Source organism: Pangasianodon hypophthalmus, chromosome 26 (genome assembly GCF_027358585.1).
Source record: "Pangasianodon hypophthalmus isolate fPanHyp1 chromosome 26, fPanHyp1.pri, whole genome shotgun sequence".
Classification (NCBI taxonomy): domain Eukaryota; kingdom Metazoa; phylum Chordata; class Actinopteri; order Siluriformes; family Pangasiidae; genus Pangasianodon; species Pangasianodon hypophthalmus.
The window spans coordinates 19,638,584-19,661,505 of NC_069735.1; the positions used below are offsets into that span (position 1 = coordinate 19,638,584).

General features: G+C 41.0%; 1 protein-coding gene across 1 annotated transcript in view; it reads right to left on the bottom strand.

The window, feature by feature from the left end:
* Window positions 1-4,171: 4,171 nt before the first annotated feature.
* Window positions 4,172-22,922, bottom strand: part of LOC117596153 (integrin alpha-M-like) — a 64,515-nt gene continuing 45,764 nt past the window's right edge. Inside the window, exons 17-31 of the mRNA XM_053229773.1 lie at window positions 21,759-21,925; window positions 20,011-20,133; window positions 19,674-19,741; window positions 17,166-17,307; window positions 16,779-16,880; window positions 13,415-13,494; window positions 13,024-13,104; window positions 12,833-12,911; window positions 11,684-11,788; window positions 9,629-9,670; window positions 7,580-7,702; window positions 7,409-7,504; window positions 7,277-7,306; window positions 6,584-6,694; window positions 4,172-5,306 (exon numbers count right to left, since the gene is read on the bottom strand). Of these exons, the coding sequence (XP_053085748.1) occupies window positions 5,094-5,306; window positions 6,584-6,694; window positions 7,277-7,306; window positions 7,409-7,504; window positions 7,580-7,702; window positions 9,629-9,670; window positions 11,684-11,788; window positions 12,833-12,911; window positions 13,024-13,104; window positions 13,415-13,494; window positions 16,779-16,880; window positions 17,166-17,307; window positions 19,674-19,741; window positions 20,011-20,133; window positions 21,759-21,925 (1,562 nt within the window). The 3' untranslated portion in view covers window positions 4,172-5,093. The remainder of the gene's footprint in view (window positions 5,307-6,583; window positions 6,695-7,276; window positions 7,307-7,408; window positions 7,505-7,579; window positions 7,703-9,628; window positions 9,671-11,683; window positions 11,789-12,832; window positions 12,912-13,023; window positions 13,105-13,414; window positions 13,495-16,778; window positions 16,881-17,165; window positions 17,308-19,673; window positions 19,742-20,010; window positions 20,134-21,758; window positions 21,926-22,922) is intronic.

Below are 22,922 nucleotides of genomic sequence, written 5' to 3' on the forward strand. Positions count from 1 at the left end.
CGGGCTACAGCTGGGGGTAGAGCTTTCTCTTACAAAGCCCCACAGTTATGCAACAGCCTTCCACTTAGTGTTCGGGGCTCAGACACAGTCTCAGTGTTTAAGTCTCGGCTGAAAACATATTTGTTTAGTCAAGCCTTTAGTGAATAGTTTTTTCTTAGGTACAGGGGCAGGTCTGGAGGGTTTCACAAGCATAGAGTGTTGTGGTGAACTGGGATGTTTGGATGCTGTTGCCCCCCCACTCTCACGCGTTCACTCAGGTTTGTCGACGGTGGAGTGGCTGGCTGCTTTATGTCCCAGGGTGCCTTCATGTCTGTGTTAGCTTCTGGCTCTCCCTTTTAGTTATGCTGTCATAGCTAGTCTTGCCAGAGTCCCTGCTTGCACTCTGCATGCAAAGTACATTGTCCTTAATCATTACAGGACAAAAGCTTACCTAACAATCTCTCCCTCTCTCTCCCTCTCTCTCTCTCTCTCTGTCGAGCTACACATGCTACTCCTGAGATGCCAGTGATCCTGACCCATTCTGCCTGATCCATCCTGATGTCCTACTTCGGGTTGGAGTTCTCATCAGTGGGAGATTGCTTGCTGCTGCTGACCCCATATGGACAGCCTAAAGATCACTGGGATTGCTGGGGATGGTGCTGCTTGGGGACCCTGGAGATGGTTTTGGACTGCAGGTCATATGGAGAGTTGTACTGTGATGGCTTCAGACTGTGATTGCTGTAGTGGCTTTGTGGCTGCAGTTGCTGCGAGCAGTTTTGCACTCAGGAATTCCATCAGTGGACAGTGGATTGGTTCAACAAACCAGACTTCATGTGAAAACTGTAATGAATTTCCTGGTTACACAACTGCACTATTTGTCCATGTAGTACACAGTTATAGAAGGGAATGATTTATAATCGCACTATCCATTAGCACCCAGATGAGGATGAGTTCCCTTTTGAGTCTGGTTCCTCTCAAGGTTTCTTCCTCATATCGTCTCAGGGTGTTTTTCCTCACCACCATCACCTCTGGCATGCTCACTAGGGATAAATTCATACATTTACAATTTATATTTTGAATGTATTTATTTCTGTAAAGCTGCTTTGTGACAATATCCATTGTTAAAAGCACTATACAAATAAAATTGAATTGAAATACACGGTTCTTCAACTCATGAAGAGAAAGTTAAATGATTTTTTTTAAAGAAAAGGTCTGGCTCGTTAGATCAAATCAGAACACATTAAAAAGGCCAATATTCTAGCAGGAATACTAACTCCTGATGAATTCTAGACTGCTTCCTTTCCTTATTCGTGTCTCTTTGCTTCCTTCCTTCATGTCCTCCTCCATGTTAGGAAGCAGAGAAACATGAACTTTCAGCAGGACATAGAATAATATTAAAGTCTTTTTATGAACAGTATGGAGTATGGTGGTCTAAACTTCCTCCACTTTGCATCCTTGAAAACACTGCTCAGATTTTAGGAGAATTTTCTGTCTAGCCCTTACTTAATATTTGAAATTTTGTATTCTATAAAGTGGGTGCTCTCCGAACTGTTTATTATGTAATTACATCATATGAACCATACACACTACACTATATGGCCAAAAGTATGTGCACCCCCAACCTTCACAGCCAGATGTTCATGTTAAACATCCCATTCCAGATTTATTCCCCTGTGTTTGCTGTTATAATGAGCTCCACTCTTCTGGGAAGCTTTCCACTAGATGTTGGAGCGTGACTGTGGGGATTTGTGTTCATTCAGCTACAAGAGCATTAGTGAGGTCAGGCTCTGATGTCAGGTGATGAGGCTCATGTTATACTTTCTTAAAGTGACACTGGAATGGAAAAATAATTTTATTAACTGCTTTAACATTTTTTAAATTTACATTTTTACTCTGGAACAATTTAGACTGAACTTGTTCATGTTCAAAGAAAAATTTTATTAATTTTTTCCCCTATAATGTTTCTAATCCCTGAACTTATAAAGAGATATATTACCACCTTCTCACTGGTAGCTGCAGAAAATGTGCTGTAATGTGGTGAATATGTGGTACAGATCAGGCAGCGCTGTAAAACCTAATAAAAATGTGAGCATGTGCAACAATCGTGTGAATTTATGGTGCAAATCAGTCAGGGAACTCGGATCAGGTGAATTTACCCAATGAGACATTCTCTCTGTGTTTGTGGATTAACTGTATAACAGACTGACATTAACTCAACACCTATTACACACTGAATAAACTTTCATTAATACATTTCAGAGAACACTTTAATAATAAAGTTTTATTCTGAAAAAAAAAACCATTCTACTCATCACCTGACTTCTCATAAGAATGTTTAAAAAAAACAAAAACAAAAAAAGCACATTTAATAAACTTTTATCCAAGTTTTTATTTAATTAATAAGTATGGTATTTCTGGTTATAATTACAGTATCTTTAATTGGTGGTCTAAGTATTAAGTGGTATTAAGGTGACTTTTACCCATGATGCACTGCAACTTTCTGATCTAACTTTCAGGAGTTAATAATTTCTTCCAGCAGTTTCTGTCTGGGAAAATTAGATGACCACCACCATCTAGTGGTCACTCTCTGTATCTGCCCAGTCAGGGGTTTAAAAGACTTTAAAATAATTCAAATTCTTCACTTTTAGAAAATTTCCTTGTTTCCTTAAAATAATTTTATAAACACTCTATATACACTCTATTATTTTATAAACAATTTTATAAAACTAAAATAATCTTATATCCAAAAATTTGTTTTTCTCTAATATTTTGTTGTAAAACACTGATAACCACCATATTGGAGCCTCCTAACCCTCGCAATAAAAACACTGATACAGACACATTATTATATCTCCTCTGAGGTTCTGGAGTTCTGATATAGTAACTATTCATCATCATAGTTCTGGGATTGTAAATTTAAACACTGCACATTCGCTGCATCTGATGAGTGAGTAAATATATATGAATAATAGATAAGTAAATATACCTAAGTCAATTAATTAATTGATGCAGTGAATAAAAGATAAGATATTTTTGCTGATAAGCTCTTATACAAAAGTAAATATACTGCAATGATAAATGAATCACAGAGTTACAAATACAGCATTATACAGTCCCCACTGAAAGTACTGGAACACAAGGCCAACTCTATTGTTTTTGCTCTACACTGAAGACATTTGGGTTTGAGATCAAAAGATGAATATGAGTCGATAGATCAGAATTTCAGCTTTCATTTCCGCATATTTATAGACGTGTTAAACAACTTAGAACATGGAAGCATTGGGTAGCAGTTGGATAACTGACCACTCAATTATTTGTGAGCAAAAATATAGGAACAGATAGTCCTAAAGTAAATTAATGTAAATAACACTTAATATTTGGTTGCATATCTCGTGCTTACAAAAACTGCATCAATCTGGTGACCCACTGACTTCACCAAACTGTTGCACTCTTCTTTCAGTTGTTGTTAGTTTTGGGGGGTTTCTCCCTTCAGTCTCCTCTTCAGGAGGTGAAATGCTGCTCAGATGGGTTAAGGTCTGCTGATGGACTTGGCCAGTCTAAAACCTTCCACTTTTCCCCTGATGAAGTGCTTTGTTGTGTTGCAGTGTGTTTTGGGTCGTTGTCTTGCTGCATGATGAAGTTCCTCCCAGTTAGATTGGATGCATTTCTCTGCAAGTTGGCAGACAGAATGTTTCTGTAGATTTCTGAATTCATGCTTCACCCATGAGCTCGTATGTTTTGGACCATGATCAGATCCTTTCTTTCTCCACACTCTGGCCTTTCCATCACTGTGGTAGAGGTTCATCTTCACTCCAGAACTCTTGTGGCTCATTTCCGTATTCTCTGGAATTCCAGTCTGGTTTTCTGATTCTTACTGCTGATGAGAGGTTTGCATCTTGTGGTATGATGTCTATATTTCTGCTCTCCAAGTCTTTGAAAGTTGAATTGTGATACCTTCACCCCTGCCCTGTGGAGGTTGTTGCTGATGTCACTGACTGTTGTTTTTGGGTTTTTCTTCACAGCTCTCACAATGTTTCTGTCATCAACTGCTGTTGTTTTCCTTGGCTGACCGGTTCCATTTCTGGTTGTTGTTACACCAGTGTTTTCTCTCTGGACAACTCTAATCTCACCTTCTGTCACTGCACGCACCTCGGGGTAACCATGGACAATCAACTGTCTTTTTCCTTTCACACTGCTAAGCTGACATGCTCAAGCTGATTTCTCCTTTACAACATCAGAAGGATTCGTCCATTTCTATTCCCACAGGCCACTCAGGTGCTTGTTCAGTCCCTTGTCATTTCGAGACTGGACTACTGCAACTCACTCCTGGCAGCTCTGCCTCTGAGCGCCATTCAATCTCTGCAACTGATCCTACAAAGCCAAAAACGGACCAGCACCCACTAACCTCAAGGAACTTATCACACCCCGCACTGCCCCACAATCCCTCCGATCCTCTACCACTGATCAAGATCTTCTCTGTTCAGGCACCTAGGTGGTAGAATGAATTTCTCCTAGATGTCACTGGCAGACTTCAAACAATGACTCCCTGTTCATGAAATACATAAATTAGCACTTTATTTAAAAAATATTGTGTTGTCTGTGTTTTTCTTACTATACTGTCACTCTGGATAAGGGTGTCTACTGGGCTTCTAACTGTAACTGTAACTGTTTCTTTCTTTTTCAGGATATTCCTAATTGTTGTATTTGGCTAAGCTCAATGCTTGTGCAATGGCTCTGATAGATTTTCCCTCTTTTCTCAGCTTCAAAATGCTTTTCTCCCATAGACAGCTCTCTGGTTTTCATGGTGATTTATCCTTTTTAACAACAAATGCAGTCTTCACAGATGAAACCCAGGGCTCAAACCCAGAGAAGACATTCAGAGCTATTAATTGTTTAAACAATCTAACAGGTTTGGTCTGCCACCAAACATGCCATTTTCTAAGTTGTTTAACACATCTAGATGTAAACATGTCTCAAACCCAAATGTCTTCAGTGTATAACAAAAAGGAAAGAATTGGCCTTGCTGTTCCAATATTTTCAGAGGGGACTGTAGCTAAGCTAAAGAAGTAGAATCATGCTAATAAACAATCAGTAGCTCAATCAGTGAAGACTTTTCACTCCACACTTTCTCCTTTCTCCATTTCTCCATTCTCTCTCCCTCCATTTTCTGACACAACATTGTTTCCTCCAGCAGGGATGAACGGTTTCTCTTCAGATGTGGAAGGAGATTCTCCCATCTTTCCGTTTGTTTCAGCACTGCACACTTCATCTTCTTCTTCAGCACTGTTCTCACTCATTTCAGGACGTGTACGCTTAAAAAAACCACACTGAGAGAGAGACAGACAGAGAGACAGCAGAACACAGAAAGAGAGTGAGACAGATGGAGAAAGACAGACAGGAAAACACAGGTTAAAGTTCAGAGAGAGTTCAGAGTAAATGACCACATGATGGAGATTGATGATAAATGTTCTGACCTCCACAGGCGAGTGTTTTCCTCTCACACAATTTACTCTTCACCTATCATACCACAGTGCTGGTGTGTACTGGTGTGTGGTGTGTATTGGTGTGTACTGGTCAGTGCTGGTGTGTATTGATGTGTACTGGTCAGTGCTGGTGTGTATTGGTGTGTACTGGTCAGTGCTGGTGTGTATTGGTGTGTGGTGTATATTGGTGTGTACTGGTCAGTGCTGGTGTGTATTGGTGTGTACTGGTCAGTGCTGGTGTGTACTGGTCAGTGCTGGTGTGTACTGTAGTGTACTGGTCAGTGCTGGTGTGTATTGGTGTGTATTGGTGTGTACTGGTCAGTGCTGGTGTTGTTAGGACTTGGACTATCTTGGCCTCTAGAGGCCGCTATTGCTTCTGTGTTTTGTGTTTTTGTTTTGACAGCCATGTGCTTTTGTTTTTCCATGTGCCTTGTGCCCCGCCTAGTCCTCATTACTTACACCTGTTTTCAGTTTGCCCCCTTGATTTGTTTGTGTATTTATACCCCCTCAGTTTGGCCTCTTGTCATGGAGTCTTTGTGCTGTGATGTTTAAGACTAGAAACCTCTGTTCCATGTTCCTTACATATGTCTTTGTGTTGTTTTTGGTACTTTGCTTTCGTGTGAACTTTTTGGACTTTGAATTTGCCGTTGTTGGATCTTCTGAGTGTTTGGATTTTTTGCCTCTTCTTTTCTGATTTTTGGTTTCTTGGACTGTGCACTTTTGGAAATTTTTTTCCCTTGTATCTTCTGAGCGTTTGGATTATACTTTTATTTTTTTGCCTTGGATTTTGGATCTTTATTAATAAACTGTTTCATACACTCTACTCTCGCCTCACTCCTCTGCACTTGAGTCATTCCCCTGGTGGCCTAGTGGGGGTTTGCTGGATTACTATGCCGGTGACCCGGGTTTGATTCCCAGCAAAACCCTAACAGGTGTGTATTGGTGTGTACTGTACTGTATTGTGGACTGATCAATGCTCATCTGTTGCTGCTTTACCTCATCTGAGCTACAGATTCCTGAAGTTAAAGCAAGTCCTGCTGGTCTCTACTATAAGTTCTGAGTACTGAATATTACCTACAACTGACAGCCATTACTGCAGCTGAGCTCTGATTGGCTCTCACCTTCAACAGCACTATGAAGATGATGATGAGCAGGAGAAATCCACCTCCTCCACCTGTTCCTCTGATCATAAGCATATCAGGAGGAATGACCAGCTCTGCTTTCACACTGGTCTGTAATCACACACACACACACACACACACACACACACACACACACACACACACACACACACACACACAAACACAAACAGGCATTTAGAAATGCTGTGAAAAGCACAACAATGTCCATGCTGTAATAAGGTTTGTGGTACTTTTTAACAGCATCAGTAAAATCTGTGCTTGTTTTGGGCTTTAGAAGTTCTCTCAGACACGTTCTTGTGGGACACTGGATCATCACATAGTCTTCATTGTTCAGGACTTTCACAAACACTACCAACACCATTGCCCACTTTACCACACTGACACCTGACCAACAGTTACCTATTTTTCTATCTTTCTGTCACTCTTTTCCCAGGTCCAGTAACTTCTTGTAAACATGTGAGCACAGTAATTCACCACTGACGATACAATCATCACTGACAACTGACACCACTTGCACAAGTGACCCACCACTGACACTACCAACATCACTGAAACCACAGACAATTTACACCACTGACCACTTACACCACTGATAGCTGACTGACAGCTATATATTTTTCTTAAATTGTAAACACGTGAACACAGTCAGCTGAGACAGGAAACAAAACATACCTTAGCCTGGTGAAATCTGCTTGTGTCGTTCTGTAAAATAAAACAGCTCAAAGTTAAAAATGCACAAAAAAGAAACTGATCAAAGATATACACAAACACTGTGTGTGTGTGTGTGTGTTTTACTGTTCTCACCTCACTGGATATCTGATGATAAAGCTTTTTATCAAAGTCCAGCTGAGCAAAGACAGAAAAATCATCCTCCTTCCTAAATTCACTGAAAGAAAATTTCTGCAGAGAACAGGACAACATGAGACAGACAGAAAGAGATCAGTTTTGTGTGTGTGTGTGTGTGTGTGTTATTACCCCTGTGTATTGTTGTTTATTAGGGAAGCTGATGAGCATCCTCAGCTCAAACTGGACAGCAGACCTGGGATCCAGTGAGAACGAATGACACATGAAGTTCGCACACCACTTAAATGGACAGTCCTGCAGGACATCCCATAATAACACTGTGTCAGCAATGCCACAGTAATAAAACATCATGTTTTACAGAGCCATTCTAAACATCGCAGTAAGGCAGAACTCCTGTTCCTGTGTAGGGATGTTCAATTAGCTCTACTGAATAGTGAAATGAGATCATGTGATATGTGATGTCACATCTTATCACATCACTGTCATAAATCTCCTCAGATGAAACACAGGTCATTTAAGTTATTTATGTAGTCAGGTTTTGCACAATTTATTGTATTATAGATGTAATTTAAAATGGATTAAACTGACTTTGTGACCATCAGTGTACACACTATAATCCATAAAGACCAAACATGGTTTCAGAATATTTTGCTAATTTATTAAAAGTCAAAAACTGAAATCTCTCATTTAGTTTTCAGACCCTTGGCTAAAGCCACTCCAGACTGAGCTCAGGTGCATCCTGATTGATATGATTCTCTTGAGATATCGCTAGAACTTGACTGGAGTCCACCTTGGCAAATTCAATTGATTGGACATGATTTAGAAAGACACACACCTGTGTCTATAAGGTCCCACGATTCACAGTGCATGTCAGACCAAAAACCAGTCCAGGCCAAGGAACTCTCTGTAGACCTCAGTGATAAAAATATGTCAAGACTTTGATCTTGGCAAGGGTATAAATCCATTTTAAAGCTTTGAATATTCCCAGGAGCACAGCGGGCTCCATCATTGTGAAATGGAAAACGTTTGGAGCTACCAGGATTCTTCCTGGAGCTGGCTGTCTGGCCAAACTCAGTAATTTAGAAGGGTCTTGGTCAGGGAAGTGATCAGGAACCCAATGGCCACTCTAAAAAAACTTCAGGAGTTCTCCACAGAGATGGGAGAACCTACCAGAAGGACAACCTTCTCCAAAATACTCCAGACAAACACTATAGATCAATCAGACCTATAAGATAGTATGGATAGACAGCACTCCTGAGTAAAAGGCATATGGTAGGCACTTAAATGACTCTGAGAGCATGAAGAAAAATATTCTCTGGTCTGATGAGACAAACATTAAACTTTTTGCACTGAATTCCGAACTCTATGTCTGGTGAAAACCAAGTAATGCTCACAAACTGGCTAATACCATCCCTATGGTGAAGCATGGTGGTGGCAGTTCATAGATGGTCCACATCCAGTCTGATTGAGCTTGAGAAGATCTGCCAGGAAGAATGGGAGAAACTGCACACATCCAGATATGTAAAGCTTGTAGAGACTTACTTCAGAAGACTCGAAGCTGAAGCTGCTGCAAAAAGAGCTTCTACAAAGTACTTAATAAAGGCTTTGATTACTTATCTAAATGAAAGATCTCAGCTTTTGGTTTTCAATAAATGCTAAAAAAAAAAAAAATTCTAAATGCATGTTTTTGCTTTATCATTATTGGTTACTGTATGTAGATTAATGGCCAAAAAAGTAATTTTTAATCATTTTTAAATAAGATCTATAACACAATAAAGTGTACTAAAGGGGACTGACTATTTTCCAAATGCACTGTATAAGTAATAGTCACTGTGTGTGTTGTTACAGTAAAGCAACTGGATAATGTGTGTGTGTGTGTGAGGCTGATTGAACCGAGGTGTGTTCAATTAGAAGCTCAGTGATTGAGAGCGGGGGAGTGTTTGTGTGTGTGTGTGTGTGTGTGTGTGTGTGTTCCAGGTAGTGAAGTCCAAAGTGGATTTTTGTAGGCTGCGATGCTTGCTAGGAGATTGAGTTTGTGGATTGCTGTGATGTGATATTATGTGGCATGTCCACTGTACAAGTCCCTGTGAATCAGTTGTCACTGTTAAGCGTGTCAGTGAGAGTTTCCTTTTATACAGAATTACAGTAAGGGCACTCAAGAGTTCAGTGCCATGAAGAACAATTACAAAATCAACAGGAAGTAAATAAACCATAACTTACAGCATGTTTCTCAGGCGGTACGATGTTACAGGCTGTAACATTCTGTAAGAAAATAAAGTTTATTAGTGTAGTCTATAGCTAATGATCAGACACACTAAAGTTATTTTCATGATGACGATAATCAACAATATCCTAACCATCCTAACTGGGTGTGTGGAGTGCTGCTTGTGAATGAAGGGTGGAGTCTCCTATGTTGCTCCTATGTTTCTCCTATTGCTCCTATTTACAGGTCCTGCAGAGAGATGTTCTGAGCATCGAGAGCAGGTTGTGCTGAACAGAGCAACCTAATTTGAAATTGTCTTGCTGAGCTCGTGTGTGTGCATGTGTGTGTGCATGTGTGTGTGTGTGTGTGTATGTGTGTGTGTGTGTGTGTGTGCGTTAAAGCAACAGTTCCGTTTCTTTTCAAATATCACACTGAGAAGTGTTTTTCTGTGGAACACATTTTTCCAAAGAAACATAAATCAGACCTGTGCTCTCTCTTATACCTGCCTCCTGATTCCTTATTCTCCTCATGACAGCCAGGATGTAATAGTGGTGGCACAATCCAAGGGGAATTTGCAACAAATATGCCATCATGAAGACTTCACCCTTAGCCAAGGTCATCAAGTCCCTCACCAGCTTACACCAGGAGCATCAGCAGGCCATTCTTGACCTGTATGTGGGGCAGACCCAGGACTTCAAGGCCCTGTTGGTGGCACAGGCTGAAGACCATCAGGGCCTGCTGCAGCCTGTCAGTATTCCAGCCAGCCCTGACCTGGGGCACCTGGTACACTCACAAACATGACCCCAGGATAACCAGAGGCTTTCATTGAGCTCTTTGGCCTTGCCACAGTAGTGGGGACGTGGCCCGAGCCTCAGTGGGCTGTTCAACTGCTTCCTCTGCTATTGGGAGAAGCCTTTATCCATCCCAAAGAACAGAGGTTGCCCAGTTGCAAGTGAAGTTTTCTGATTTTTTTTTTTTGCCTAATCTCATAGATCACCACACAGAGACTCCCCCAGAGGTGGTTGAACACAGCTGCCCCTGGTTCAGGTGAAGCTTAAGGTCATATTTGTTATGGGGCTGATCAAGGAGTCCCACAATGACTGGTCTAGCCCCGTCATCCTGGTTTACAAGGCAGATGGGTAGGTTTGGTTCTATGTGTACATTAGAAAAGTCAATGTGGTGTTGAAATTTGATATTTATTCAATGCTTTGCATCATCTGCTTTATCAGGTAGGTGCTGCTTTCTTTCATTTAACACTAGATTTGACAGTGGGATATTTTGCAGATTCCCTTGACTCAAGTGTCCTGTGAGGAAAAAGGCCATTTCCATCCTGTTTTGTTTACACCAGTTTGTCACCCTTCCTTTCGGTTTGTTTGGAGCCCTGGAGATGATTAATGGCGTTTCAGGCCTGACGGGTCCCCAACATTAGTCAGAGTGGTGGGGTGTGTGGCATGCTCCTTTTTAAATGCTTTGTGTCTTGCAATGGAGAGACATTATGAACAGAAACGGCTGGTTGAATTAGGTGCCAACCTAACTTTCCAGTGCCTTGCAGAGTTTGGGTGTGTGTGTGTGTGTGTGTGTGTGTGTGTGTGTATGTATGTGTGTGTGTGTGTGTGTGTGTGTGTGTGTGTGTGTGTGAAAGTGACGATTTTGTTTCTTTTTAAATACTTATATTGAGGATTTTTTCTGTGCTGTATAGCATGGATCAGAGCAACAATAAACTGACTCTGTCTCTCATGCCAGCCTCCTGAGTCCTCATTCTTCTTATGACAGCCAGGATGTAACAAACAGTTAGAATTCTGTTTAAGGCTGACTCGTTAAATAGTGATAATTAGCACTCTCCTTTCATCAGCAGTGTAGTATGTGGAAATGTAGAAATATTTTTGTACCTGTTTTAGTTCTCACTGTCACACTGGACTTGTACATTCACACACCCTAATCACAATCAGATTTATTTTTCTTTTTCATTAATTATAGATTTCATTATAATCTACACAGCTAGAGCATCAACAATAGAATTATTCCAGTCAGAAACATCATCCAAATTTATTATCATTACAATTAACATATACCTGAGACACAGTGATGGTGTGATTGTGCAGATCATGCAGGTTTGTCTGAGACGGCATCCGGAAGCTTACGGCTACAGGCAGATCTTTTAGTCCCAGATTACTCACCTAAAAACACACACACACACACACACCCAAGATTAAAAATGAAAAAAGAAGCAAAAACATACATCTGAAGAATATAGATTAGTTTCAACAGAGCATTCTAATGTCAGGGAGTGCTGCAATTGTTTTTAGCCTGCTGTGGGGTTGATGCAACATGATAGGCTCACTGTACAACATACCATGGATTAGCTCATGAACAGAAAGAGTAGGATTGAATAAGCCTACAAGATTATGGGATGCTCAGCCATGGACAGCTTTATAGGCAAGTATGAGGATTTTATAATCAATCTTAGAGTACACAGGAAGCCAGTGTAGGTGTGTACAGCCTGCAGCAAAGTTTTGTATATATTGGAGTTTATGAATAACATTTACTGGAAGTTCAAAAAGTAATATTTTACATTAATCTACCCTGGAAGTGACAAAAGCATGAACTAATTTTTCAGCTTCAAACAATTGGAAAAATGGTCTGAATTTAGCAATACGAAAAAAGGACATTTTGGTTATGTTGTTAATGTGACAGAAATGAGAGGTGGATGTCAAACACCACTCCAAGATTCTGAACCAGCGAGGATGGAGATACTGGAGTATTATCTATGGCTAGTTTAAAAATTCTTTGCTGTACTGATGGATGAGATGCAGTAAACAGTGGTGTCTTTGAGAATTCAATGCTACCAGAAGGTGATATTTTTCCCAATCCAGACTGAGCGTGATGATGAACAGGAATGGGGCATGCTAAAAAGTAGGGGTGTGTCTTCTGCCTAATTTTAATATTTGAATATTCATTAGAGGTATATTCATCAATGAGTGGCTATTATCCCGCTAACTGAAGGAAGTAAAAAAAGTATATTTAATGGACCATAATCATGTTATTTCCCACTTTCTCCTGTGATGTGTGATGTGAGCAGTCCGGGACATCACTCCCTTACAGTCACACTTCAGCCAAGAACATTCCCCTCACATCTGGAATAACACAGGGACTACCCTGTAACAGTGTGTGTTTACAGAGGAGGGGTGTGTATGTGTGTGTGTGCGTGTGTATAAACTCACCCTATACACAACAGTGATAGGTTTTGGGCCTTTATCTTCCAGAGAGAAATCCAGATATGTTACAGAAAGCTCAGGAACACTAAAAGAGAGCAAGAAAGAAAGAAAGAAAGAAGGACAGTGTGTAATTGTAACACTGGTGACAGATTATGTGTGTGTGTGTGTGTGTGTGTGTGTGTGTGGTGATTACTCACGGGCTGATGTCCACATCTACACTGAACTGAACAGGCAGAGTCTTCGCCACTGTGGTGATACTTGTATTTCCATTGTTATCACTGTAAACACACAAACAACGGATCGAAACACACTTTCACAGTGAGATCTGTGTGTGTGTGTGTGTGTGTGTGTGTGTGTGTGTGTGGTGTGATTACTCACGGGCTGATGTCCACATCTACATTGAACTGAACAGGCAGAGTCTTCGTCACTGTGGTGATACTTGTATTTCCATTGTTATCACTGTAAACACACAAACAACAGCTCGAGACACACTTTCACAGTGAGATCTGTGTGTGTGTTTGTGTGTGTGTGAGTGTGTGTTTGTGTGTGTGTGTGTGAGTGTTTATGGGTGGGTGTGTGTGTGTTTACCTGCTGGCCACAAGTGTCATCTGCATGCTGTCAGTCCAGTTGTAAGAGTGTGAGATGCGGAACACACCCTCAAACACGGCCTACAGCACACACATTATAATGCCTTATAGTACACTGTGAGTAGATCTGCTGAGTTAGTGTGTAGTGTGTACTGTAGTGTGTGTTGTGTTATGCTGAGTGAGTGTGTAGTGTGTATTATAGTGTGTGTTGTGTTATGCTGAGTGTGTGTGTAGAGTGTACTGTACTGTGTGTTGTGTTATGCTGAGTTAGTGTGTAGTGTGTACTGTAGTGTGTATTGTAGTGTGTGTTGTGTTATGCTGAGTGTGTGTGTAGTGTGTACTGTACTGTGTGTTGTGTTATGCTGAGTTAGTGTGTAATGTGTACTGTAGTGTGTGTTGTGTTATGCTGAGTTAGTGTGTAGTGTGTACTGTAGTGTGTGTAGTGTGTAGTGTAGTCTGTGTTGTGTTATGCTGAGTTAGTGTGTAGTGTGTACTGTAGTGTGTAGCGCAGTGTGTGTTGTGTTATGCTGAGTTAGTGTGTAGTGTGTAGTGTGTACTGTAGTGTGTGTTGTGTTATGCTGAGTTAGGGTGTAGTGTGTACTGTAGTGTGTGTTGTGTTATGCTGAGTTAGTGTGTAGTGTGTATCGTAGTGTGTGTTGTGTTATGCTGAGTTAGTGTGTAGTGTGTACTGTAGTGTGTAGTGCAGTGTGTGTTGTGTTATGCTGAGTTAGTGTGTAGTGTATTGTGTAGTGCAGTGTGTGTTGTGTTATGCTGAGTTAGTGTGTAGTGTGGTGTGTAGTGCAGTGTGTGTTGTGTTATGCTGAGTTAGTGTGTAGTGTGTACTGTGTACTGTAGTGTGTGTTGTGTAGTGTGTACTGTAGTGTGTAGTGTAGTGTGTGTTGTGTTCAGCTGAGTTAGTGTGTAGTGTGTACTGTAGTGTGTGTTGTGTAGTGTGTACTGTAGTGTGTGTTGTGTTATGCTGAGTTAGTGTGTAGTGTGTACTGTAGTGTGTGTTATGTAGTGTGTACTGTAGTGTGTAGTGTAGTGTGTGTTGTGTTATGCTGAGTTAGTGTGTAGTGTGTACTGTAGTGTGTGTTGTGTAGTGTGTACTGTAGTGTGTAGTGTAGTGTGTGTTGTGTTATGCTGAGTTAGTGTGTAGTGTGTACTGTAGTTCTGTGTTGTGTAGTGTGTACTGTAGTGTGTAGTGTAGTGTGTGTTGTGTTATGCTGAGTTAGTGTGTAGTGTGTACTGTAGTATGTGTTGTGTTCTGCTGAGGTAGTGTGTACTGTAGTGTGTGTTGTGTTATGTTGAGTTAGTGTGTAGTGTGTACTGTAGTGTGTGTAGTGTTATGCTGAGTTAGTGTGTAGTGTGTACTGTAGTGTGTGTTGTGTTATGTTGAGTTAGTGTGTAGTGTGTACTGTAGTGTGTGTTGTGTTCTGCTGAGTTAGTGTGTAGTGTGTACTGTAGTGTGTGTTGTGTTCTGCTGAGTTAGTGTGTAGTGTGTACTGTAGTGTGTACTGTAGTGTGTGTTGTGTTATGCTGAGTTAGTGTGTAGTGTGTACTGTAGAGTGTGTTGTGTTATGCTGAGTTAGTGTGTAGTGTGTACTGCAGTGTGTACTGTAGTGTGTGTTGTGTTATGTTGAGTTAGTGTGTAGTGTGTATTGTAGTGTGTGTTGTGTTCTGCTGAGTTAGTGTGTAGTGTGTACTGTAGTGTGTGTAGTGTGTGTTGTGTTATGCTGAGTTAGTGTGTAGTGTGTACTGTAGTGTGTGTAGTGTGTACTGTAGTGTGTAGTGTAGTCTGTGTTGTGTTATGCTGAGTTAGTGTGTAGTGTGTACTGCAGTGTGTGTTGTGTTATGCTGAGTGAGTGTGTAGTGTGTACTATAGTGTGTGTTGTGTTATCCTGAGTGTGTGTGTAGTGTGTATTGTAGTGTGTGTTGTGTTCTGCTGAGTTAGTGTGTAGTGTGTACTGTAGTGTGTGTTGTGTTATGCTGAGTTAGTGTGTAGTGTGTACTGTAGTGTGTGTTGTGTTATGCTGAGTGTGTGTGTAGTGTGTACTGTACTGTGTGTTGTGTTATGCTGAGTTAGTGCGTAGTGTGTACTGTACTGTGTGTTGTGTTATGCTGAGTTAGTGCGTAGTGTGTACTGTAGTGTGTGTTGTGTTATGCTGAGTTAGTGCGTAGTGTGTACTGTAGTGTGTGTTGTGTTATGCTGAGTTAGTGCGTAGTGTGTACTGTAGTGTGTGTTGTGTTATGCTGAGTTAGTGTGTAGTGTGTACTGTAGTGTGTGTAGTGTTATGCTGAGTTAGTGTGTAGTGTGTACTGTAGTGTGTGTTGTGTTCTGCTGAGTTAGTGTGTAATGTGTATTGTAGTGTGTACTGTAGTGTGTGTTGTGTTCTGCTGAGTTAGTGTGTAGTGTGTACTGTAGTGTGTAGTGTAGTGTGTGTTGTGTTATGCTGAGTTAGTGTGTAGTGTGTACTGTAGTGTGTGTAGTGTTATGCTGAGTTAGTGTGTAGTGTGTATTGTAGTGTGTGTTGTGTTATGCTGAGTTAGTGTGTAGTGTGTACTGTAGTGTGTACTGTAGTGTGTGTTGTGTTATGCTGAGTTAGTGTGTAGTGTGTGTTGTGTTATGCTGAGTTAGTGTGTAGTGTGTACTGTAGTGTGTACTGTAGTGTGTGTTGTGTTATGCTGAGTTAGTGTGTAGTGTGTACTGTAGTGTGTAGTGTAGTGTGTGTTGTGTTATGCTGAGTTAGTGTGTAGTGTGTACTGTAGTGTGTGTTGTGTTATGCTGAGTTATTGTGTAGTGTGTACTGTAGTGTGTGTTGTGTTATGCTGAGTTAGTGTGTAGTGTGTAGTGTAGTGTGTGTTGTGTTATGCTGAGTTAGTGTGTAGTGTGTACTGTAGTGTGTGTTGTGTTATGCTGAGTTATTGTGTAGTGTGTACTGTAGTGTGTGTTGTGTTCTGCTGAGTTAGTGTGTAGTGTGTACTGTAGTGTGTACTGTAGTGTGTTGTGTTATGCTGAGTTAGTGTGTAGTGTGTACTGTAGTGTGTGTTGTGTTATGCTGAGTTAGTGTGTAGTGTGTACTGTAGTGTGCGTTGTGTAATGCTGAGTTAGTGTGTAGTGTGTACTGTATTGTGCGTTGTGTAATGCTGAGTTAGTGTGTAGTGCGTAGTGTAGTGTGCGTTGTGTAATGCTGAGTTAGTGTGTAGTGTGTACTGTAGTGTGTACTGTAGTGTGTGTTGTGTTATGTTGAGTTAGTGTGTAGTGTGTACTGTAGTGTGTGTTGTGTAATGCTGAGTTAGTGTGTAGTGTGTACTGTAGTGTGTGTTGTGTAATGCTGAGTTAGTGTGTTGTGTGTTGCTCTTACACGCGTGTCTCTGCGATAAACCGGTAAACTGATACTGCAGGTGGTTTTATTCAGTGCTCCGTCATCACGATCTCCACAACTGCTCAGAGTCCTTCTGTTCCACTGGACCAATCACAATCAGAGTCAGAGTCAGAATCAGAATCAGAGTCACAATCAGAGTCACAGTAAGAGTCAGAGTCACAATCAGAGTCAGAGTCACAATCAGAGTCAGAGTCACAATCTAAATCAGAGTCAGAGTCACAATCAGAGTCACAATCAGAGTCAGAATCTCAATCAGAGTCAGAATCACAATCTGAATGAGGATCACAATCTGAATCAGAGTCAGATTCTTTTATGATTTTGACTATTAGAGTGATAAATAAATTGTGGGGGAAAAGAGTGCTGTACCTCAATGGTCTTGAATATCGAGAGTGATAATCCAGGAGGGTAGAAAAGAACCACACTGGTGTTGAACGAGTCATCTCCTTTATTCAGTAGAGTCACATGGATGATAAAAGATGCCTGGTCCACCACCAGCAATGTGCTGTTCCTAAACACACACACACACACACACACACACACACACACACACATACAGAGACTGTTACACCTGATGTAAGCTTACAGTAGAGAGTGAACACACTTCTGCACACTCTGGGAATAACACTATACAAACACATAACCAGGGTTGGGAGGGTTACTTTACAAATGTATTCCGTTACAAATTACTCAATAAAAAATGTAATCAGTGACATAATCAAGTATCACAATATGAAAGTAATGTAATCTGATTACTTTTGTGTTCAGGGTCACATATTTAAATAAAGTCAAGAGAAAAGCAATATGAACAACATCAGCAACATCACAAAAGCATTTCAGAGAACAACTTTAGAGTTTCAACTGTGATTATGATGGAAATGAGAAGTGACACTGGAGCACATTTCTGCAAGGGCGGTGATCAAACCAAAAGCTGAAGATTATTATTATCTGAATATTATTAATTTTCATATTTTTGCAACATGATCTTAGAAGCTTAGTTATACAGTATGTCCTTACTAAACATGTTATTATTTGTTTAAAAGTTTGTTCAGCAAAAAATCCAGTTCTTTGTACATTCTTTGTACATTTTGTTCTTATACATTCAAATTTCATTAACTAATGTAAACAAGTACAAGGAGAAAATGTCAGTACCATCACACACAACATTAAAAAAGTCTATATCATCTACATGGACATAAGGCTATTTCAGAATAATTACAGTTAATCTTTCTTCATTTCACTGATTTAGCAGCTTTGACAGCAGGCATCCCGTGTACCAGGAATGGACGGAGTGGGGTGAATGGACGGAGTGGGGTGAATGGACGGAGTGGAGTGAATGGATGGAGTGGGGTGAATGGACGGAGCAGGGTGAATGGACGAAGTGGGGTGAATGGACGGAGCGGCGTGAATGGAAAGAGTGGAGTGAATGGACAGAGCGGGGTGAATGGAAAGAGTAGGGTGAATGGACGGAGCGGGGTGAATGGATGGAGTAGGGTGTATGGATGGAGTAGGGTGAATGGACGGAGTGGAGTGAATGGACGGAGCGGGGTGAATGGACGGAGCGGGGTGAATGGATGGAGTAGGGTGAATGGACGGAGCGGGTTGAATGGACAGGGAGGGGTGAATGGACGGAGTGGAGTGAATGGACGGAGCAGGGTGAATGGATGGAGTGGGTTGAATGGACGGGGAGGGGTGAATGGACGGAGTGGAGTGAATGGACGGAGCAGGGTGAATGGATGGAGTGGGTTGAATGGACAGGGAGGGGTGAATGGACGGAGTGGAGTGAATGGACGGAGCAGGGTGAATGGATGGAGTAGGGTGAATGGATGGAGCGGGGTGAATGGACGGAGCGGGGTGAATGGACGGAGCGGGGTGAATGGATGGAGTAGGGTGAATGGATGGAGTAGAGTGAATGGACGGAGTAGAGTGAATGGACGGAGCAGGGTGAATGGATGGAGCGGAGTCAATGAACGGAGCGGGGTGAATGGACGGGGAGGGGTGAATGGATGGAGTGGAGTGAATGGATGGAGTGGAGTGAATGGATGGAGCAGGGTGAATGGATGGAGTGGGGTGAATGGATGGAGCGGGTGATCGTGGGGGCGAATTGTGCTAATTTCTACCAGAATACAGGACGTTCTCAGCTAATTCCGCACAGCTGGCAGCTTCACCCACAGCTGTGATCCTGCAAACCAGGGAATTTCAGAGCACTAACTAACATTAAATCATTTAGCTAAACTAGCTTACATGATTTCCGTGCTTAAATGGTTCTTTAAATTAGATGTCGAGTCCTTCGATAATGACTTCCTTTATCTTCACAGGTGGAAAGCAGTTTGCACTGTAATGTGATGTTGTTGTTTCCATTTTCTCCTTTACAGGCAAAATAATTTTCATGACTGTAATGCATTTTTTCCAACAGGCATCATCGTGATAAACAGCCGTTTCAGCGTAACTCTACAGCAGAATGATTAGAGACAGATGACAAGAGAGAACCAGAACTATAATCAAGTAGCTGTCTATATTGCACTATGCCAGAAGATTAATTTCTTTGGTTTTAAGTGAAGAAATTGTAATCCTGATAGTATTCCCATTTTTTACACCTGCACCTGTACATTTTGTACATAAAGTAATTACTTTGTTTTTGATGGAACTGTAATAGATTACAGTTACCATTTTTTTGTATCCTGTTACATAATGCCATTACATGCATTCCGTTACTTCCCAAGCCTGCATATTACCACCAAGAAATGACTAGAACAGATTCTGTGTGTCATAGCATTTGGGACCGACTCTTAAAATGGCACACGTTTTAGTAGCAACACAGAAATCACATTTGGCAGAAATACAGATTTGCAGAAATTTGAAGAATTGGATTCTTACAAGAAGTTAAAGTCCAGCTGCAGGTCTGATACACAGCTCCTGTTTTTGCAGTTAATCTGAAAGGGAACCTGGAAAACACACACACGTTCACAACAGAAATCTACGTAAATTATTATATTTCAATAAATCATTTAAAATAAAAATTTTAAATTCAAAATATATCACTGCTATGGAAATATATTGGTGTTTGTCACACACTCTACCACCTCATAACTAAATAAATAAATAAATAATCTCAGCCAATCAGCTCACAGATTGACTCTACTTCAGCCAATCAGCTCACAGATTGACTCTAATTCAGCCAATCAGCTCTCGGCATGACAGTTGTGTGACTCACCTCTACATGAGCCGTGGTCTTGCTGTCGATGTTGAGTATGGAGTTGGAGCTGCTCGGCTGATGATCAGACTGGTGGAAGTTGAGTCGGAATAACACCGAAGACACTGTGTCCTTCACACAGCTCTGAAACACAGAGACACAGTGAAAAGATTGCTTTACTAACATCTACATCATGATGATTTATAATTCACTTCAAGTTTAGAAAAATCTTATGAGGAATTTGGCTTTCTCACATTATTATAGGCAACAAATAAAAATAGTTTATAAAATATTTATTAATAAAATATAAATGCTTTAAAATGTTAGATAATAGATATAAAATGTTCCTAAACTAGGGATGATCTGCCGTGTATGACTTTAGCAACTGTGATTCATTTTTTATAAATACAGTGTACTTGTTAAGAGATAGCCATGCAAAAGGGGGTGCTCCCACCTAGTCAGTCTCTCATGTACAGCACTACAGTAGTAGGAAACCAGGAAGTCGTGAAGTTGAATGGCTACCGAACAACCTGTTGCGTTTGCCTCCAGGACACTGACCCCAATGGAGCAAAATTATGCACGAATAGAAAAAGAATGCCTTGCCATTGTAATGCATATGAAAAATTTGACCAATATTTACATGGCAGAGAGCACACCACTGTGCACAGTGACCACAAACCTCGTGAAGCAAGAGATTACAGAGAATGATGCTCAGACTACAGCAATATCTGTTACACATTCAATACAAACAAAGCAAAGACTTACATGTAGCTGACTTTCTGTCCAGAGCACCCCAAACAAATACAACACACATGCAAATGCATGCACCAGCCATGGTCTATGCTATGGACCTGACAACAGAAGACCTGAAGCAAGTGAGGTACACAAGTACCATCAATATTTCAACAAAGTCTCTGGAATCCATCGAAAGCCACTAAGCCCAAGACCTCCTATATCAATTGCTGAATGCCTACATTGCCACATTGTCACCTGCAACAACAAACAACAAACAAGGTGTTCATTGCTTCCTGCAGCCCTTCTGGAAATACAAAGATTACCTCACCACAGACAATGGCCTAATATTTAAAGGCAACAGGGTTTTTAATCCTGAAACATTATGCTCCCTCTGCTTACCAAAGATTCACACTGACTACTATGGGATTGAGGCCAGTCTCAGAGAAGCATATGAAACAATCCTTTGGGCAGTGTCATTACAATGTCATTAAGAACTTTATTAACAGTTGTGCGACCAACTCAGTCCAGCCTAGATAACAGAAGGAGGCACTCGTTCCACACTGACTCCCTCACATCCCATGGTCCAAAGTGGGAATGGTCTTATTCACTATCATTAACTCTACATACCTCATTATGGTAGATTACTATTCCATATATATAGTATGAAGCATCATTACAATACTCAAGCATGTGACATGTCAGTCACCTTCCAAAGCCAAACAGTCCCATCTAGAAGATCAACACCGGATCATTCTGTGGGATGACGACTGGGAGACAGAGACTATCCCAGACATCCAAAAGGACAGAGAACAGCAGTCTGTGGCTGAAGAGCTGATAAGGCAACACATCATAAACACTGCAAAATGCACGAGAACCAGATCAAACATTCAGAGACCTCTAATCTAAAGATTTATTGAACACAAATTTATAATTATGACTACAGACGATGTTGTGACAGAGTGACAGGAAGATAATGTATTCTATCAGGACATTTTATTTCTCGCTTCTCAGTGTTGTAAAGAGATGGAACATACGTGCATATAGACTGTATGGTTGTAACAGGAAAACTCTGAGTCCAGCAGCACAGACGTCACCAGACTCCTGGACGTCTTCTGTTCCTTAATGAAAAACGCCCGACTGTCCTGTCTCACAGCATCAGCATTGAGCTCCAACGACACGTTCAGACCACTCTTCACTGCCCCTGAGAGGAAGAGGTGATATCTACAGTCACAGTTATCATAGCAGTGCCTTAGTGGTGCTTCCTAGACCTGCTTAAACTACTGGCACTACTGGTACTATTGTGTTTGTCTCTATGTTTGTGTTTGTTACCTGTTACCTGAGCATACCTGTGCTCTGGAATGTTGATGTATGCTGTGTGTATGCAAGGGATGCAATCTAATTACTTTTTACTTTTTATTTTTACTTAAATGTGCAATTTTGAAGAACATCTTTCATATGACATTATGGTGGAACCTGGCAACCCTGATCATGGAATAAATATCATTAACATTTGAGATGCACTGTTCATGTTCACATCAGCAGTTTGCTTCAGTATAAATAAATAAATAAATAAATAAATAAATCAAGATTGATTCTAAGCGTTGAATTTGCATTTGGTATCTGTTCATGGGAACTCTCAATATGCGGCGCAAAGAGGTGTCAGTGCAAGTGAAGGAGGCCATCATTCGGCTGAAAAAAACAAAATAGACCTATCAGAGAGAGACCAGAAACTTTAGGAGTGGCCAAATCAACAATTTGGTACATTCATAAAAAGAGGAAATTCACTGGTGAGCTCAGCAACACCAAAAGGTCTGGAAGACCATGGAAGACAACTAAAGTGGATGATTGCAGAAATCTTTCTTTGTGACTGCTGATAGAAGTAGCAGGATGAATTCTGAAGTGAATATAGCTATACTTTCTGCTCAGATTCAGCAAATGCTGCACAACTGATAGGATGGTGCTTCACAGTACAGATGGATAATGACCCAAAACATACTGCGAATATTAGCTGGTGAATCTGCTGGCCACCCCAAAAGTGCCATTGCTCCCGCTCCCATTAATTGAGGTCCCCTTCAAAAGAATTGGCATGGACCTTGTTGGGCCATTAGATTGAACTGCACAAGGGCATCGCTTTATGTTAGTTCTAGTGAACTATGCAATGCAATACCCAGAAGCACTCTTCCTGAGTCGGGATCCAG